At 33.7% G+C, this 21,486-nt stretch overlaps 1 protein-coding gene across 3 annotated transcripts in view; it reads right to left on the minus strand.

Moving 5' to 3' along the window:
• Positions 1–21,486, minus strand: part of NAMPT (nicotinamide phosphoribosyltransferase) — a 49,888-nt gene that overhangs the window by 27,061 nt on the left and 1,341 nt on the right. For 2 of the 3 annotated variants that reach the window (XM_056799518.1, XM_056799520.1), the window contains exons 2-4: positions 10,092–10,248; positions 7,799–7,902; positions 4,013–4,141 (exon numbers count right to left, since the gene is read on the minus strand). In XM_056799518.1, coding sequence (XP_056655496.1) covers positions 4,013–4,141; positions 7,799–7,902; positions 10,092–10,248 — 390 coding nt within the window. Of the gene's footprint in view, positions 1–4,012; positions 4,142–7,798; positions 7,903–10,091; positions 10,249–21,208; positions 21,380–21,486 lie in introns of those variants that run through there. The other variant, XM_056799519.1, reaches the window with a different exon arrangement.

Genomic DNA, 21,486 nt, shown 5'->3' on the forward strand with positions numbered 1-21,486 from the left:
TGAGGGGAGCAGAGTTGATGTGACATGCTCTTTATAGGAATAATGGCAGTATTGATTTGATGCATTTATAGCAAAGAATAATAATAAGTTCTAGAGCTGTAACAATAAGTAAGGATGGTAGCTAGTGGCCAGTGAAGATGAATTTTATAGTTCCTTTTTTAAGGAATTTGCCCTACCAATCCTTCTGTTCTGTCTCATAGGAAAAAATACAGCACGAGAGATATAATTGCAGGCAACAGTTCCAAATTTATTTCTCAGCCAGAAAGCATGGATATGTTATCGCTTAAATTTTACACAGAATACTACAGTGATACTTCTAACAAATGAGTTACTTGTTCATTGCAACAGCTTGTACAGCTCTCTTAACTCCAAGATAAGTGCTTAAAATTTGGTAAGCTAATAAAATACATTAAATTAGGCTACACACTACTTTCTGATATCATGAGCAACTAAAGGATAAGAAAGAAAATAAGCTCCTTGAGAGCAGAGACTGTTTCATTTCTGTCTTTATATACCCAACATTTAGCACAATGCCTAACACACAGCAGACATTTAATATATACTTACAGTAATTGAATATGGTCTTGGTGAACTGAATCAAAATAAGTATAAAACATACACCTTGTAAGGATATATTAAATATTAATAACTATTGGTTATTTAGACTATGAAAAAAGGCTAAAGAATTAATTTCCCATCTTCAAGTGCATGAAGGAAAGTAGGATGCTTAACAATTATTTTGTAGATCTACAAAGTACCCAAATGGATTTAAATTTTTTTTAAATGGAGTTTGGTTAGACATAAGACTGATTTTTTTTTTATTGGAATGGTGATTAAACCTTGGAAGAGGCTACCAAAATAGAAGAGGAAAAAATTCTCAAAAGATTTTTTATTTAAAAAAATTTTGGTATGTTCTAAGAACCAAATATCTATGACTGCTTGACATTCAGTGAGTCAGGCTATACATTAAATATCCTGTTAAGTTCTACTGTAATTGCATTATTCTCTGAATCTCCCAAATGTAACATGAATAACTTACAAGCTACACAAATAATGGAAAGCACATAAAATGTAAAAGCATTACAGCTATTGTAGAAATGTATACATAGTCTACACTACTATACACAAATACACAAAATATTAAAATGTGCAATAATTCACTGGACCAAAAAAACCCCAATAAATATATACCCTATCATGAGGGAATTTGGGGCACTAGATTATCTCCAATAACAATTTGTGAAGAAGCAGAGCCAAGATGGTTGAGTGAGAGGTAGCATTTATGCTTAGGAGCCTCTCCACAATAACATGGAAAACATGCTACACTGAATTCTATCAGGGAAGTAAAGAAAAAGTCACAGTGGGTCATTTTTCCTAGCTCAGGGCACCTTAGAAAGGCAGAGAGGTGTGTGGACCATGGGGGGATGGGGCTGGCCAGGAGCATAGCACAGAAGCAACGGGGAATACTCTAGTGCCAGGGACAGCAAGGGGACTGTAAAAGCAAGAATTAGTAGGTCAGAAAGAGATGCCAGGAAACACCCAACCAGGGTATTAGCACTGGGAGCAGGAATAGATGTCATCTGGCAGTTCTGTCTCCCATTATCTGATCTTGAGCCACAGATCCAAAGTAGAGAGGAGAGGTCTTAAGGAAGCAGGGGCTCTATCTGTGTTAGGAACAAGGAATAAGTTCTCAAAACATAGTTGTTTGGATCTGAGCCCAAGATCAAAGGGGGAACTCACTCCAATTCTCTAGTCCTGCATATAAGTCTAGAGGAGACTTAAATCAAAGTGGAGTCAAGCAGTTCAATTGCTTTCAATCTGTAGAACTTCTCAAGGAGCTAACAGTGATGAAGGCCTGGAGCAGTCTATAGAAATTCAACCACACAGAAGCCAAGACATTTATTTGAATCAGAAATTTAAAGAGCTCACACCAGGAGGGTAGCAAACACTTCTCCCCAGATGACACCACTTAAACTGAAAGGCCTCAGGCCTTAGCTGTGAAAGCAGAAGAAGGATGTAAAGGAAAAAGCATAGACTGAGAAATCCCCTCTAAAAGTGAGCAGTGTCCAACACTAAACTAACATAAAGCCCAAAGTCAATAAATTGACTGGAAAAATGAACAAACAATAACAAAAAAGAATCTTACAATAAAAGGCCACTCTGGTGACAGGAAAGAAAGGTCAAGATACCAAGAGGACAATGACTTAGAAATATGTACAAAGTGTCAAAAAAAAAAATTGCAGACTAGATATTAATGAGCCAAATAGAATTCTTAGAAGAGTTAGAGGAAAAAAAAAAGATTTAAAAAATCAATTTAAGAGTGGCAGAAAAAAGACTGGGAAAAGAAATAAGAACTATGCAAGAAAATAATAGAAAGAAAGTGAACAAGTTGAAAAAGAGGTACAAAAATACTGAAGAGAATAACTTCTTAAACAAAATAAGCATAGGCAGGTGGAATCTAATGATTCCATAAGACATCAAGAAACAATAAACAATGTAAAAAGACTAAAAAAAAACCAACAGAAGAAAATGTGAAATATTTTTTAGGAAAAACAATTGTCCTAGAAAAGAGAAAGAAGAGAATTCATTTAAAAACTACTGGAATACTTGAAAGCTATGAACAACAAAAAGTCTCACATCACGTTTCAAGAATTTGTATACAAAAGATAATTGCTTAGATACCTTAGAACTAGAAGGCAAAGTAGAAATTCAAAGAATCTGCTGGTCACCTCTTGAAAGAAATCCTCAAAGGAATATTATAGCTCAAATTCAGAACTCCCAAGTTTAAGAGAAAATATTACTAACCAGTCAGAAAGAAACCATTCAAATATTATGGAGCCACAATCAAGATCACATAAGAGTTAGCAGCTATAAAAGAGAAGAGGGCTTAGAATATTATATTCTAAAAGCCAAAGGAGGTAGAATTATATTCAAAGAAAAACCTGCCCTATAAAACTGAGTATAATCCTACAGGAGAAAAACGGACTTCCAAGCATTCCCTAATGAAAAGACCAGAACTGAACCAAAAAATTTACACTCAAAACACAAGACTTGATTATAATTCCTTCAAAAAGAGAACTATTTTTTATACTTAAAATGAAGATTAATTTTTTTGAAGATTAATATTTTAAAAGGATTTGTGACTCATTTTACACAAGGAACTGCCCTCTTCAGCCTCTTATAGAATGTCACACAATTCAATTTAGAAATAACAACCTACTTTAAGTATCTGAGAGTTTCAGTCAGTTATCAATTTGGTTTGAAATAAAATTATTTCCAAGACAGATTCTGGGACCTCATTTTCTTTCTGTAGCTTTCCAAATATCATACTATTTCACCATATTAAAAAAATAAATAAAAAAGTTGATAACAAACAAACATTAGGGTCATTTGGGGGGGGAAGAGTAAGGGGATATAAATCAAATTTCAAATGCAAAATCTTCCATACTTCAACTAGATTAAAGATGTGGTATTTCCTTAAATTGATTAAGGTTTTTCAATCCCTTTTCTATGTCATAGAAATGTCTGGCAATCTGGTAAAGCTTATACTTTCTCAGAATACTATTTCCAAATACATAGAATTACAAAGGAAATCAATTCTTAAAATCCATTATAAAAATATATTTTTTAAAAGTTCATGGACCCCAAATTAAGAACTCCAGTTCTAAGGTAATTTCTCTTATAGGCAAGTCTCTAAATGAAACCATTGGGTGGTTTAAAATTATTAAACTTTAAAATGTGAAAAATAACAATTCTTAAAGTGTAAATGTGAGGAAGAAGTTAATTATACAGAGTTGAAATCCAAACTTATAATCTGACCTCCCAAATTTAGATAGCATCTAGTTCAACCTATACATTTTGCAGGTAAGAAAACAAACTGGGATAATGACTTGCCCAATATCATGAAAATCATTAATGGAATTATTTGGGATTATAATATATCTCCCAGTTTATATTCTTTTCTTGATATCATTCCCATTAAAATCAATGAGACTCACAAATAAAAATTCACCTCAATCCAATTTGTAAGCCAGTAGCATTCTGGATCTGTATTTTCCACTGTGAAGAGAACATTTCCTCTAGGAATGACAGAACCCTCAGGAACTGCTTTTACTTCTATGGGAAGATGGCCATCATATTTCTGTTAGGAAAGAATAACTAATTTATTCATTCAAAAATATACTGAGTATCAATTAGCTAAGTAAGCAGTTTTACTTCACTATAATGACCAGAATAGGCTTTTTACCAAATACAAAAAAATTCACAATATCATGTTTGCTTTTTATCATATGAATAGATATACTTTATCACATTAAAAGAAACACTCCAGTTCAAATTACTATAACAAAATCTATGGTATAGAAATTAACTTTGCAATATTCTGTGGGAAATACTTTAAAGAAATAAACACACAGCTAGTTCCAAATTTATTTTAAAAACGGTTTATTTTTAAATAAAAGAATTTATGCTGTCATATTTCTAAAAATATACACCTTCTTGCTATAGAAATTGTAAGTGTAAAATGATCATAGGTAAGTAGTACTACAAGGAAAAGATAAAAGATGTCTTCTTGTAAGGGTAGAAATATATCATCTGAAAATATCTACTTTTGTTGGGAAGAAATTAGCATTTACATTTTTAACCTTTTTAATAATGCTATCATGAACTCACAGAGAACTGGGAGGAACCTCAGAAGCCATCCAGTACAACAAAAAATGCTTCTATTAATAAACTCAACAGTCATGTGTACTTTTCTGGAAAACCTCTCTCTAGTAAAGGGGAGCCTACTACATCCCAAGATAGCCAATTCTATTTCTGGATAATTCTAAACAAGTTTTTCCTTACATCAAGTACTTATTTCTCTCTTATTGCTCTTGGTTTTGTCTTCTTCCTGGGCCCTGTAGAACCTGAATACAACTATTAGATTCTTCCCCTAAATATTCTCTTCCTTCAAACTAAGCATCACTGGTTTCTTTAACCAGCTCTTATATGGCATGATCTTGAGTTTCCATTATCATTCTAATAATCTTCCTCAGGACACTCTTCAGCTACTCTTTCCTGCAATTATCACTTCAAACAGAATGTAATACTTAAAAGTATGGTCTGATAAGGCAAGGAAAGATCAGCACTATCCTCTTTCCAGTCCTAGACACCATGCCTTCCTTTATACAACTTGAGATGGTATTAACTTATTTGGCTTTTATCACACTGGTAATTTATATTAATCTTAAAGTTCACTAAAACTTACAGATCTTTTTCAGATGGTCTGCTGCCTAGTCATGCCTTCCCAATCTATCACCTATGAAGGTTGATTAATTAAAAAAAAACAAAAAAATAAAACTTCAAATGTAAAGACTGAGTACTCTTGGGTTAAGAGCCTTACACTGTTCATCCTAGACAATATAATTCTTATTAAAGTAGCCTAACATCATTTTAATTTTGACTGGCATGCCTTGCCATTGGCTCATATTGAACCTGCAATCTACTAAAACCCAATGTCTTTCACATGGACACCCTCAAGTATTCCTCTAGTATATGTCTCCATTATAACTAGGCGCCCTTAGGTTTCCTCTAGTATCTCTCTAGTCAAACCAGAGTATCCAGTTATTACAAATGACACACCAGCATCCAATTCTATTACAATAATACTTCATCTTGCACTTCGATTAAAAAAAAACAAACTGCCACAGCATCTGTTCCAAATCTGACTACACATACACATTCCTTTAAAAAAAACTATTTGAATAGTATATTGAATTTCATCTCATTAGGCTTGGTCCACTGTTCTAGCCTTTGCTCTTTTTGGATACCAAAGTTGTTAGCTGGCTCTCTCAAAATCATGTTGGTTCAAAAATTTGAAAAGTATGCCAGTTATGTTTTGATAGGCTTGCTATTTTTTATTAGATAGCAAGATGGACTCTGGTTTGACCTGATTATCTTTACTCTTTGCAGTGCATCTCTCTGAAATTCACTCTTGATAAGCTTCTGGTTGTTTTTTTGTTTTTTGTTTTTTAAACCCTTACCTTCCATCTTGGAATCAAAACTGTGTATTGGTTCCAAGGCAGAAGAGTGGTAAGGGCTAGGCAATGGGGGTCACACAGCTGGGAAGTGTCTGAGGTCAGATTTGAACCCAGGATCTCCTGTCTCTAGGCCTGGCTCTCAGTCCACTGAGCTACCCACATGCCTCCAGCTTCTGGTTTTAATATCCATTATGCATTCAGATATGTAGGTTATCAAAATTTATGAGGATAAATGAAACTTGTCAATAAGCCAAGAAAAATTTTACAAGTCTGAAATATTTATATGAATTATGCAAAACAAAATGGTGAATACAGGAAAATGATAGCTATGAGAGATATATTACAACTAATGAAGCAACTAAATATATAAAATGGGGAAATGTAGCAATTGACCATTTCTATGCAATGAACAGATTTTAATGAAAACATTTATGAAATGTTTATTAAGTAAATCCTATAGGCAGGTGGATGTGAAATTTATAACACTGAAGCAAATGCCCATAGCAGTGAGATCACAGGGTCATTAAAGTACTAAAACATGCCATCCCTATGTATGAGATATGTTGGAGATGATACACATTTCATATAAACACACACACATCGTCATCATCAATATAGCAAATAAAGAGAGTGAAGTAAGCAGAACCAAGAAAACATTGTACACAATAATTGTGGAACAATCAAATGTAATGGACTTTGTTACTAATAGCAATACAATGATCCAGGACAATTCTAAGAGACTTATGAAAAAGAATGCTATCCACCTCCAGAGGAAGAACTGTTGGGGTATAAATTTAGATGGGAGCATATGATTTATCACTTGTTTATTTGGGTATAAGTTTAAAGGGTTTGATTTACAAGATTATTCACTTACAAAATGAACAATATGGAAACATATTTTGCATGATATATGTATAACCCAGACTGAATTGCTTCCCAGTTCCAGGAAAGGGGAGGGAAGAAAGGAGGGTGACAAATTGGATTATATAACTTCAGAAAATTCATGTGGAAATTTGCTATTAAAATTAAAAATTAATTAATAAAAGGAAACAATAGAGCAAATAAAATTCTCATGATTTAGTTTTCTGGAAAAAAAAATCACTTTGAATGTTAAGTGCAATATAGATTAAATGTTCCATTTTCTAATGCTTAGGTGTTTTAGTAACAGATTCATTAATGCAATAAAAACTCACATTACTAACCACTCTAGGGAAAATAAAATACAACAAAAAACTTCACCCAATTGCTCAGTCTATCCCAAGGAAAACTGACCTGCTATATGAAAGCTGCAGGTAACTCCAAGGTAATAGAAAGATGTGCATAATATAGGTCGCAGAATATTACAATGACAATCTATGTATAAGAACTGGCCTTAGGTATATCATTCAGGAAAATGGGATTTAAAAAAAGTCAGTTAGTTATATAACAAGAATGAAGGATAACAGCTTAAGTGTTGCACCGCTACCTAACTAAACATGAAAAGTCCTAAAGAGTAGCCTTTAGTATGATGGATAGGACTGTGAAAGCTCTATGGGAGAAAGTGGACAAAAATCACACAGGATGAAAAGGCAGTCTTTTCTAATAGAGGAAATACTTATGCTTATACACCATGATGATAGAAGATTCACTGAATTATTTTAATATTATGTTTACCCACAACAGTTTTTCATAGCTCTTATATTCAAGACACAAAATAACTATGAATCCAAGAATTATCTTTTCATCCTAAGTCCTTTTGTGAGTCTTTGAATTAAAAAAAAAATCAAAACAATTTTTACCTCAAGAATATAACTCCATCCCTTTTCATTAAAGACATCATCTTGAAAATGCTCTCTGTAGACCTCTTTGGCTTCCTGGATTTTTTCTTTGGTCACTACTTTGCCTAAAAATAATAAACAATTCCTGTTTATATTGCTAAAAGGGTTTCAAGAGCTATTTTTACCTAAAATGTGTCTGTCCTGGGGCTAATCTCTCAAATATTATCCCCATTTTATAGAAAGAAGAAACAAGAACTCAGAGTTTAAATTACTTATCCACAGCCAATGGCAGAGCTGGAAAAGGAACTTAGAACCTCTGACTTTTAGTCTCTTGCTCTCTGAACAAAGATAAATCTTTATTTTAATAGGGGATATTATACATATATGTACATATATAATACATTCTTTTTAACGTTTATATCATGCTTTTTACAAAAACTAAAATTGCTCATTTTTTATAAAAACTAAATTTAATAGAGCTGATATGCAATTTAATACATATTCCCAGGTGAACCTCTCCACCCTCAACCTCCCATTTTATTTGAGAAGAGTGGAGAGAGAATTGAAATAATTCAGGAACCGGCAACAGATTAACTATTTAGGTCACCAATTCTCTAATAACCCATGTCACAGGAGACTGAAAGGCATTACCATCTGATGATGTTTGGTGGTCTATATGAAGTGAGTTGTTGGATTCAGTCCTGTTCTTGGTGGACAGATGTCCACAACAAAGCCATAACACCACCTGGCAACCTTGGTTGACACTTAGCAGAGAAGCCAAGGATTGACTGTGGTCTCTCCCAAACAGTGGTGAGGTACATTGGCAGGGCGGTGTGGGGAAAGGTTGCACTGCTATCTGTGTTGTACCTGCCCTGGGGTTAAAATAAAGGATTTCAGTCTCCAGGACTGGCAATCCAGTGACTTTCACAAATACTAATTTACCCAAATAATATAAAATTTAAATATATCTCTATTTTAAAGACGCGTTTAAGTTGAAGATTTAATCAAATGCCCTCTCAGGACTTGGAAATCTCCAGTACACAAGACAGCAGTTGACTCATTGAGTAGACCTGGGTTCAGGGAGAGGGGGTCAGACATTGCTTATGGAAACCTCAACATATTAGAGTTAAGTTTTCAGTCAGGATGTTCTATATGAATTATCTGGTTTTAAATGACAATTCTAGGGAAAGAGACTATTATTTGCATAGAATTTAGTATCAGAATCTGTATTCAACTCAGAAGATATTTCCACATTGAAGGACTATAAAGACTGAGATTTTTCTGAGATGTGTGAACATCTTGGCAAAAATGTTAGTCCCTTTGAGGAATACTTAAAACACTCTGAGACAAAGGACAGGATGAGAAGTATAGAGAGAGTGGGTATGTGGGAGTGTGGAATAAAAAATGATAATGGGAAGGGCCAAAAGGAAATGAGGGGAAGAGAGGGCAGTTAATGTTTGCACAAATATTGAAGGTTGAAATGTAAAATAATCAACCTATTTATATTATTTCAATATTATGAGAAAGAAAACCATCCATTAATGAAGTACAAAAAGATAATTTTAAGATACAGAATATTAAAATACTTATAAATTATATTCAGTATTTATAATTAATTTTTTCTAAGTGAAAAACAAACTCCTTGACATGAGTTAATGGTTTATTTACATATCAGAAAAATATTAACATATGACTCATAATTTTTTTCTCCAAATTATAACTGAATTTTGAATTCCAAAATTTCAGGTATAAGCCCCACCCCACCCCCATTCTATTGACATTATAATAGTAGTTGTACTGAAAACTTCTTAACATGAAGTATGTATAGTTAAGCTGGGGATCTTGACATTTTTTGTGTTATATACTCCCCCTTTGGCAGTATGGGGAAGCCTATGGACTCCATCTCAGAAGAAAGTTTTTAAATGTATAAAACAAAACATATAGCATTACACTTTCAGTTACAGATTAGTGAAAACAAAAGATGTAAATTTTTTCCCATTCAAGTCCATGGATCCCTTGAAAAAAATATACACCTAGGGACTCCAGTAAATAACTTATTTTAATAATGAAGTCCAGTGATAGGCAAAGAATGACTAAATTACCTGCTTGGATTGTAAAGTTAACTACTTTAGGAAAACATTTTCTCATTCTGAAAAAAATCACCTGGACAAATTTAAATAAATTTGGTAAACATCAAAAATTAGGTTGTTCAGAAAATGATTTTGATTTTTGGAATTCAGCAAGATTGGAGAAAGAATTATGAAAGAGTATGTTAAAGTAGTAGCTTAAAAACATACTGGGAAAATAATAATACCTTTTAAGTACTTATTAAGAATGTACTGCAACCCGTAAAATACTGTTTCCTCATATTTGACCTTCCTTACTTTGGAGTTTTCAGTCTTCTTTTCACGGCATTCAAAGTAGGAATAAACTTTGCTTGTGTTGGGTGGATATTGCTTATAGTGAGTAACCTATGTAAAGAGAAGCATATTAGTAAAAAGATACTGTTTGACATAAGCAAATATATTTATCAGAACTAAAAAATAGCTAGAAATATTTCAAAGTTTCAAAAGAGAAAGATGAAACTGGAAAAAATGATGCATTTGGAGCTAGTTCCTGCTATTTATTAACTGTGTGACCTTAGAAAATCAGTCTTATTGGGACTTGGTTCCCTTGTCTACAAAATGAGGGGGATGGAATCAGTAAATGAATTTTGAGGCCATTTCCAATTCTAAATCTATGATCCCAAAGAACTAAATTTAGCATATAACCACTTATTGATTACTGATCAATCTTATTATTATGATTATTACTATATGAGGGACACCTGAGTTTTAACCCAGACTCATACACTTACTAGGTGAGTGGTCCTGTGCAAATCACTTAACCCTGTTTGCCTCAGTTTCCCCATTTGTAAAATGAGCTAGAGAAAAATGGCAAACTACTTCACACTTTTACCAAAAAATAATCTCAAATGGGGTGGTCATCAAGAGTTGGTTAGGGTTGAAACAACTGAATAATTGGATCCCAATATAGAACATGACATTTAGTTTTATAAATTTACTTACAACAAACCTTTAAAGATGGGTCCCAAAACTAGAATCTTAGTAGAATAAAAAAATGGAAATAAATGAAATAAAAATAAAAATTAAAAAAGGAAAGTGTGCATGTACATAGCAGCTGAAAAAAAAATTCCTTGTCTACTAGTTACATCACTATACTAATTTTTTAATTGGGATGGGTGGTGCACCAAGGCCTACACAAACATCAAACCTCATACCATGAAAAAATAAGAAACATTTTTTCCATAAATTTGAGTGAGATTTTTCTGTTTGTTCAGACAAAAATTGTAAATACTAGCCAGGCTAATTTTAAACAGAATATTATTCCAGTTCCTAAATGTGCTTTGTCATATTAATAGTACCATTTTACCAATGTGAAACAAATGGAGACTATCTGTTCATTTTCACAGCTGTAAAATAAGAATAAATCAACTTGCTTCCTAAAGAACTGGGTAGATCATTTCTATGGTAGAAAGGAACTTTTAAAATAAAGAACAAGGAACATTAAAAAAATTTAAGACACTTATGCAGTTCAGCTTTTAACACCAACTTCAACAAGGTTTGTTGGCTTCAAAAGGAACTGCAAAAGAAAAATAGTTTTTACTTTTACTTGGCATTTTAAGCAAAAATTCATATATCATAAGCCTGAAATTTCTTTATAGTGAAAGAATATCTTGCAACTTGCTTCACCCAAAATATATACAGCTATGTACATATTAAATTAATAAAAAACAACACCCTTACTGTCTTACTATTGATTCTAAGACAAAAGAGTGAAGGGCTAGGCAATCAAACTTAAATGACTTGCCCAGGTTATATAACTGCTTAATATATTTTTAAATTATGAAAATGAACATTTCCAATGACAAATTATGAAAATAAACTTTTCCAACCGGGAAAAAAAAATGTATATTCTCCAAATTGCATTTTATTTTCTCCCTGAGTTGGTGTATCTGGAAAAAAATTCAGTATCTGGTGGGCAACCTTCTGACCACCACTAGTTTATGACAGAATGTAGTAGAGTATTTAGTTTTAATAACATTAAATCCAAAGAATTGGATTTGGGAGGTAGGAATCAGAAGATCTGGACTAAAGTCCTAGCTTTGTCACAACGGATGTACTTGGCAATAACTTCACTACTTTAAATGCCAGCTTCCTTATCTTTAAAAGATGGATAATTACACTTGCATTTCTTCACAGGGATGTTGCCAGGAGTAAGAATGTTTATAAAGCATAATATATACACACATATATGCATATCCATATAGATATGTAACCAGACAAACCTGTTGTTTCATTATTATCAGCAGCTCCCAGAGAGAAAACTCCTCTATACTAAAATCAATCAGCATTTGCTTTCCAATAGTCTTAGATTTGCCTGGGGCACTAAGAGGTTAAGTGATTTGCCCAAGATGACAGACCCAGTGGATCAGATACATTCCTTGAGTCCATGTCTAATTGACTCTGAAGGCCAACTCTATATTCAAGATATTATGCTGCCTCTCAAATTAGATAGACAGATACTTTAAAAAAAAAAAGGCTATTTAGGGGCAAGTACAAAGAAACAGGGAAAGAAAAATAATCATTAATATGATAAAATTATTTAAAAAAAATATTCCTGATATGTAGAAAAATCTTGCAGAAATGATTGGAATTTTGTTGTCAGCTTAATTACATATTTCTGCTGATAAAGGGTAGGATAGTTTCTGTTTATAAATGTATTAAAGAAGACAAGCATAGGTCAAAGTTATGGGTCACTTATTTTTCTCCCATCCTCTTGACAAACCTGAATAGGCAGAATATAACCATCCCTTGATATGTTTCTAAAACTTTATTAGGTATTTGAAAGGATACTTCCTAGTAATACCTGTTCTATAAAGTAAATAGCATTTACTAAAACCTTCACAAGAATGCCTAGTCCACAAATTAAATAGCATTACAACCCCCCCCATACTGCCCCTACTCAAAAGTCAACTTGCATTCTGAAATAAAGTCTGAAGGCAGAGACTGTTTTTATTTTTATTTTTTCCTCCCCAGTATCTAGCATCATTATAATGCTTGGTACTCAGTAGCCACTTAATGGTTGTTGAATGAATGAATCCAATTTTGCAAAATCAAGTTCTTTGAAGTGGTACAGTATTTCAGTATTTACTTGAAAAAATAAAACAAGACAAATCAAACAGACTAGGCAACTTCTAACACCAAAAAATTGAACAAGCTTGTTTCCAAGCCAGAAGTTTATGTGGCAGCAAAATGGCATCTGTTGATGTTTGAATGGGTGTATTTTTTTCTTTCTTGGTCAGGATCTATGAGTACATCTTATGTAGGGAACCCACAGTGTAAAAACTGGCTATACAATGCAGTTGAACTACTATCACTTATGAAATAAGAATTACTTAGGTGTAATAAGAGGTTAAGTGATTTGGCAAAAAATGGCATAGTGTACTAGATAGAGCACTGAAACTGGAGTCAGGAAGGACTGCTTTCAAATTTAGCCCTAGACACTTAATAGTTGTATAACCCTGGGTAATTCACTTAACCTTTATTTGCTTCAATTTCCTCAACTGTAAAAAGGGGATAATAACAGTACCGAAATTGAAGAATTGTTTTAAGAGTTAAATAAAATTTGTGAAGCATTCGGCAGAGTAGATACTAGATAAATGCTTATTCCCTTCCCTTCTCTTTCTCTTTGGCCATTATCCTATAGACAATTAGAGGCAAGACTTGAATCCAGGTCTTCCTGATGCCATTGCTGATTCTCTTTTCACTATGCATCTCTCATGGTTTTTTTAAAGCCAAAAAGTACAAATGGTCCAAAGAATATAAGCAACTTATCATTAGTCAAATGATTATCCAGTTTAAAATTTACCTGGGCTCTTGTTTTAAAATAATTTCTTTTTTTATCCTTATTTCATTTCTCTTTATAACTTACATTGGGAAAGTTCACAGGTCCAAGGGAAATTCACACAAATCAATTCTGCAAATTTCTAAGTAGTTGCTGTAAAATGTCAGAACTAGGAGATCATCAAGTTCAACCCAGTAATTATACAGACCGGAAAACCATAAAGTGATTTGCTTAAATAGTTCAAGGATTTGACTCTAGACTCATTGTAAATCTAAATCATCTTTGCTCCATGTCACATTGTTCTGGAAAAGGGTGTGAAAAGAAAAAGTTGTCTAACTCTTGTGAGTCTGTTGAGGGTATTCTTAGCAAAGATACCAGAGCAATTTGCCATTTCCTTCTCCAGCTCATTTTACAGAAGAGGAAACCAAGGCTTACAGGGCTGTGACTTGCCCCAGGGTCACATAAAGTAAAGGAAATTAATGCAAACTGTGGAAAATTATATATTAGCTCCCTCAGGTTCTATTCTGATACTTCAGGTTGGTACAGAGGGTGATCTGACACAAGGTTCCCTGAAAGGCCCATGCAACTGGAGCTTAGGTTTTACCAAGTAGTGCTTTCAAGTGATAGGCTGTGTGTCCCTCATAATGGAATCAGTCTTAAGTTTGGAGGCAGTAATGGGGGTAGGGAGAGGGGGAGAGGGGAGAGAGGGAGAAGGAGAGAGAGACAGAGACAGAGAGAGAAGAGAGAGACAGAGAGACAGAGAGAGAGGGGGGAACGAATCTAAGGAGGTGCCTCAAATCCCCTTTCTGGCAATTTGGAAAATGGCTGCAAATCTGGGGAACAAGCTGTGATATGTATGAATATAATGGGATATTTTTGCAAGAAAAAAGTCAATTTCAAGAAATACTGAGTAGCAGAAATTGACAAAGAAGGGGGGGGAAGGGGGCAGCTGGGTAGCTCAGTGGATTGAAAGCCAGGCCTGAGAGACTGGATGTCCTAGGTGCAAATCTGACCTCAGACACTTCCCAGCTGTGTGATCCTGGGTAAATCACTTAACCTCCATTGCCTAGCCCTTTCCACTCTTCTGCCTTGGAACCAATACCCAGTATTGATTCTAAGATGGAAAGTAAGGGTTTAATAAATAAATACTTTTAAAAAAATTAACAAAGAATGAAGTGAGCAGAACCAAGAAAACAATTTATAGGAACAGAACATAGCACCACTGTAAGACTAATTAATGCGTCTGTTCCAACCATATTTCCAGAGGACAGATAATGAACCATGCCACCTAACCTTCTGACATAAATGATAGGCACAAAGTACATTAAGAAACACAGAAGGACATAATCCCTGTTTAGATTCAGTTTTACTTGATTATATTTACTTATTATGAATTGTTAATTTTCTTTCTTTCTCTTGGGGTCAGGGGTGGAGAGGGAAGGTTAGTATTAGTAGCTAAAAATAGATGGCCATTGTGTAACATTTAAAAAAAAATACACTAAAGAAAAAAGAAGTTCAGAAGGAAGCACAGACAAGTAGGAGAGTTTTGAACCTAACATACAGGGGCCAGTTAAGTGGTTCAGTGGATGGAGCACCAGGTCTAAAGACAGGAGGTCCTGGGTTCAAATGTGACCTTAGGCACTTCCTACTATGTGACCCTGGGCAAGTCACTTAATCCCTATTGCCTAGCCCTTACCACACTTCTGCCTTGGAACCAAAATACAGTATTGATTCTAAGAGAGAAGGTAAGGGTTTTTTTTTTTTTTTAAAGTATGCAGTCTTTATTATATTTAAAAAAAGAACAGGTGGTATGAAACAGAAATGTATGATTTCATGAACAATACTCTGTATTCTTCTGTGTTACAGAAATGTTCTTTTATACTATCTAAGTTCAGAATTTTAAAATGCCTTCAAAAAAGTATATGACTTATTCCAGGAAAAATGAATACTATAAAAATTGTTAGTATAAGATGTGGCTTTTCAAATTAATCTCATTCCTGATCATAAGTACAAGAGTAATATTTATCACATAACTAAGTAGTATCAACCAGTGCTATACATTTTTGCATACTGTAAAACTTGAGTCCAAGCCTATAAAAGTAGTTTCCTTTATTATGAAGTATTACTTGAGCAATTCAACAATGGAGAGCAAAAAAGAGCATTGTACCCCAGAAACTAGATATATTTTGATCCTTGTTTGAATTATATGTCATTTTCAAAACCACTTTATAAATATTTAAATTATATTAGCATGTTTCTGTGAAACCAAAGACTAATTTTCTAAAAAAAAAAAAAAACCCAGAGGGAAACTGGGAAGACCACAAGATCCCTGAGATGGATGGAACTATCAGACCTTCTGATTCTACTCTTATCTCTGTAAGAATCTCCTCTGGCATAGCTAATATCTAGCCGTACACCTAAAGTAGGAGATGATTTGAGTCAGCTGCATGGATGTTAATCTCAACGAGCAGCAATTCCAACATCTTTCTTCTCATCAAACAAAAAAGTTTGAGATTTTACTATTGACCCTTTGTAAGGTAGATTGCTTCATGAAGGCTTTTTTGATCCTCCTATCCTATATTGTTCCACCAATTATCTAATTATTATGGCTATTGATTGATTGGAAGAGTTGGAGCTTTAATAAATATCGTAATATTAAAAACAAACAAGAAACATCAAGTCTGTGAAGTCAAACTTTTCTTTCCCAAAAGGTAATAAGAGCTGAATTATTCAAAATTGGGTGTTAGTACTAGAACTGATAAGTAGGACTCCCTCCCGCTATAGATTCCACAAAAAAAAATCACTAAAATATGGTTTTATGATAATAATTATTTCAAAATCCTTGAATGTATATTTGAGAGCCTTTAAGTCCACAAGAATTTGACATCTAGACACATGATTTGGAACAAATCATTTAAACTTTCTAGGATTCTGGATTATAACATTAAAGGGAGCTTGGACTAACTCAATGGATCACATAATTTTCAAATATGAGAAAGTTTTTAACATATAAGTTTCATGAAGTCCTATGATAACATTTTTGCTTTTAGTTTGTTGACTGAGAAAATAGACCAATATGAATTTTAAAATGCATTTTAATTTTGTTATTCATACCTATATAAATTTGACATGCAGTAAGACATATACTATTAGGAATTGGTAGGAATGTTTGTGTATTTGTTATGAGTGATTGTACATTTCTTTTTTTGTTGTTGGAACTAGAGATGAAAAAGTCAATGAAAATGAATAAGACCAACTCAGAGAGGTTAAGAGGCTTGTCTAGTGTCACAAAGTAACTGTGAATTGGCATTTGAAATTCTTCCTGATGTTAATTATAACACCAGACCTGATATGCTACATTGGGTCTGTCATGAAGAAAATACTCTGTTAAGCTCAGGGTCAGTCTGAAAATGGATAAGGAATGGGAGTAGAAAAGTTCTCATTCCCCTTGGGTTTCTGTTCCTTGACTAAAAGTAAATCAGGCATCTGTTTAGGACCTCCATTATATTGGAGGTTCACAAACACAAGAATGACTGGTAACTACATAGCACTTTAAATTTTAGAAAAAGCTTTATTTATGTTATCTCATTTATGCTTCAACAATGATGGTCACTATAGGTGTTATATCATTTCTTTCTAAAGATAAGAAAACAGAAACCCAGTTATTTGCTGCATTTATACAGATAATTTTATGGTTTTTTTTGTCCTAATTTTATACTAAAAATAGAAAAACATGCATTAAATATGCAAAACTTTTTAGGAATGAATATACCTATGTCAAAAATATACAAATAGTCAAAGTTACACGAATCATCTGCTAGTCATTGATGCTGCTATGTCTGTGAGGATAAAAACAAACTTGAAGCTTTTAGAGAATGTGTGGTTCAGAGGAAGAGGAGAAGAATTCTAAGAGAAGCTAGACTAGAATGAGGTGGGAGTAGAAGCCTAGCCAGGATTTGTCTGCATGCTCATGTATACAAGTTTGACTCCCACCATCCACTCCAAATATATTGTTTCCCTCATATAACCTATATTTTTTTCTACTTCATTTTGTTATTGTCTGAAATCTCCCTAATTCTAAAGTTCCTTGAGCTAACCACCTTCCTTTTAAGAATTCAGAATCCTAAGAACCTACTCTTTAAAACATTGTTTCTATTAAAAATTAATTCTAAGTTGTAAAAAAGCCACTTAAATGACTTTTTAGAATAACCTAAGTTAAAGACCAAGCATATTTGACATTGAATTTATATAACAAATCTCTTTTAAGACTATATATCGACCAAGTACTGTTTTAGGTAACATGCAGCTCTGATCTCTGGGGGGGGGGAATTATTTCATCTGTGTATGATATGAGAAGATTCAAGTAAGAGTTAAATTTTTCCAGCTAAACCTTTTTACCCTTATTAACCAAGGTAAAGTAGGTCATAACCCTGTAGAGTATGTTGAAGTCCAGATTAGAGAAATCAAAGTCCCTTAGACAATCCTTTAAGAAAAAGTGTTCAATGATCAAATTCTAGGGGAGAATAAAATTTGTTCATTTTTAAGGTTTCCTAATGCCAAGGTTTGCTAGTGCCCAACAACAAGCATGTCTCCACTAAACATCTGCCTGGCCTAGCAAACTTCAAATGTGCTCAAGTAGGTTACTTCATTTCCTTCCCATTTTGTTGGCATGATGATTAATGCTAAAGACAAGAGGTCCTAATGTCCTGGTACCTTGAGATTCTTAGGAGAAAAACAACCAAGATACACATATAGTAATAATGTTTAAAATCTACTTGTTTAATAAGTGATAAAGTGTAGTAGCCAGATCATCAGGTAAAGAGGTTACAGAAATAAACATAACACATGTAGTACAAAATAACTTTTAGTCTTGAATCAGCAGCCCTATATCCATATAAACCCAAGAGAATTTTGAGGGGCTTTCACTAAAAAACTAATTCTCTGTGCAAATTATGGACATACAAACTACTCTCAGGCAATTGTTCATTATGCCAATCCAAAAAAGTTGAGTTTTTAAAATGGGAGGGCTTTTCCCACTCTATTAGTTGAATTATTATCTCTCAATTGCCATGAGAAAAAGACTCAGAAGAGTTGGTAACTATCAGAAATGACCATCAAGGGGGCATTTGGGTGGCTCAGTGGATTGAGAGTCAGGCCTAGAGATGGGAGGTCCTAGGTTCAAATCTGACCTCAGACACTTCCCAGCTGTGGGATCCTGGGCAAGTCACTTGAACCCCATTGCCTAGCCCTTACCACTCTTCTGCCTTGGAGCCAATACACAGTATTGACTCTAAGATGGAAGGTAAGGGTTAAAAAAAAAGAAAGAAAGAAATGACCATCAAAGTTTAGAAAACTATACCTACATCATTAGATTAAAAGATGTTTGTAGAATTCATAAAGTACTCAGTTTTACATCAGCATTTAATCAGGTATATATAAAGTTTTTGGTTTTTTGTTTTTAAACACTTACCTTTCGCCTTGGAATCAATACTGAGTATTGGTTCCAAGGCAGAAGAAGGTAAGGGCTAGGCAAAGGTGGTCAAGTGAGTTGTCCAGGGTCACACAGCTTGGAAGTGTCAAGAGGCCAAATTTGAACCTAGGACCTCCCGTCTCTAGGCCTGACTCTCAATCCACTGAGCCACCCAAATGCCCCCTATATAAAGTTTAATAGTGAGAAGTGGAAGAGGAGTGGATTTGGAATCGGAAGGACTGGGGTATAAATTTTACCTCAGATACTTGCTGTATAACTGAAAAATCAATTCTCTCCTAAGCCTCAGCTGCTTATCTGTAAAATGGGAACAAAAGTAGTACCTATCTGACAAGATTGTTTGCAAACTTTAGTTCTTTATATAATTGTTAGTTATTATTACAGCTATGACATGAAATTTGTTTCAAAACATCTGTATAGTGCAAAATAAGTCATTTTAACCTTAAATGAAAAATACATTACATCATTTCAAGAATAAAGATCATAATATAATAATACTAATTGCTGTTCATATAGCATTTATGTATATTACTTTATTTAAGCAAATAAGTTTAAAGACCTTATAGAAACCAAGTGTATGGATAAAACATTGAACTGGAAATAGAACCTGTATTTTGTAATCCCCCATCTAACACTGCATTCATTAATCAACTGTATAATTTAAGGGAAGTAACTTTTGTGTCTGTTTTTTTATTTGGAAAATAAGGTACTTACACTAAATTAACTCTATGGTCTTATTTCAAACATCCTATAATTTTTGTTTTAAATTGTGTGGTATAAGTCTGCCCTGTCAGGAGATTAGAAAAATATTAGTTTAATATAGTTTACAATTCGACTAAGTCATATGAAATCATATTAATTCTATCATAAAAATACATTATTGGCATATTTAGCTTTTATTAGGTGGCTCTAAAGGGAAAAAATGTATGTGAAGTGTTACATCAATCTTTCATTCGTTTGTATCTGTATATTTTAATGGGAGCAGTACACCCACATTTATCCTGTATTAAAATATTTAGATTTTAAAGATTAAGTTAAGAAATTAATCCTTTTGGATTTAATCACTAAAATATAATAGCTAACATTTATATAAGTTTTGCAAAATTATCTATACCCTGTGTCATTTGATCCCTACAACCTTGTGAAGTAGGTACTATTATTATCCCCAGTTAATAAATGGGAAACTGAGGCTGAGAAAGGTTAAGTGACAGCTACCAAGTGTCTGCAGTAAGTTTTAAATTGAGGTGTTTCTGATTCTCCTACTCCTTCCACCAGTGGAAATTTAGACAACACTTGGATGGTTAATAACCACTGAAGATACTGAAAATGTCTTCACTAATGAAACTGCAATCCAGTAGTTTGTATTGTTCTTGAGTTATGAGCTATTTACCCAATATTTTTCAACATGGAAGAGCAAGGATGAACTTTGGAATCAGAGCTCCTGCTTACTACTGTGAGACTTCAGTTAAGTCACAGCCTCCAGGGGCCTTAAGCTTCCTCAGGAGGTTACATTACCTCTAAAATCATTTTCAGTTCTCAATCTATGATCCTATAAATTCTTGGTAATGAAGAGACATACTATTCAAAAGTTCAGAAGCCTTACTTTAATGATCCACCCAGGAATTTTAGGTCTCCAAAACATTTAAATTTCAGAATCAGAAAAAAAAAGCAACCTAGTTAAAGCCATTTGTCAGGTTAAGGGCAAACAGAAAAGAAACAGTAGAATGATTTACACAAAGTAAAACATGCTTCTAAATAACTTTTAGGACTAAATGAATCAGCTACAGTAGCTATGTTAAAGGAACTGTAGTTAAATATATTTAAATTACCATCTTAATGGGTTAAAACCCTACATTTCCCAAGGTGAATTTCTCCAAACAGTATTGCACGTGCCTGAAATGTCAGACTTTAATAAGGCTCAACAATGTGTACAATAATTTATGCCAGATTTACTCATTATCAGACATCTCTCTATATTTTTGAAAGCCTAAGTAATGGGGCAGTATCAGTACACGTGTTTAATAAGAAATACTCACAAATGGTGTGTCCTCTAGCATTAACTCCATAAGCCTTCAGTGCTCCACTAGTTTCACTTTCCTTTCCTAACTTTCTTTTTCTAGAAGTAACAAGCCTAAGTTTCTGTCTCTTTCTGGGGCAGAGGCCACTGCTGATAATGACAGACTTAAAGAGAAACAAGGAAGAGTCCAGTGGATTAGAGGTAAGGGTTATAATAAGAAAGCAACCGCAACTTAAGAGACAAGCACTGGGGTACGAAGTCAGAATCCATAGATATACCCTAGCGCTCTTCTCCACC

This window comes from Monodelphis domestica, chromosome 5 (genome assembly GCF_027887165.1).
Source record: "Monodelphis domestica isolate mMonDom1 chromosome 5, mMonDom1.pri, whole genome shotgun sequence".
Taxonomy (NCBI): domain Eukaryota; kingdom Metazoa; phylum Chordata; class Mammalia; order Didelphimorphia; family Didelphidae; genus Monodelphis; species Monodelphis domestica.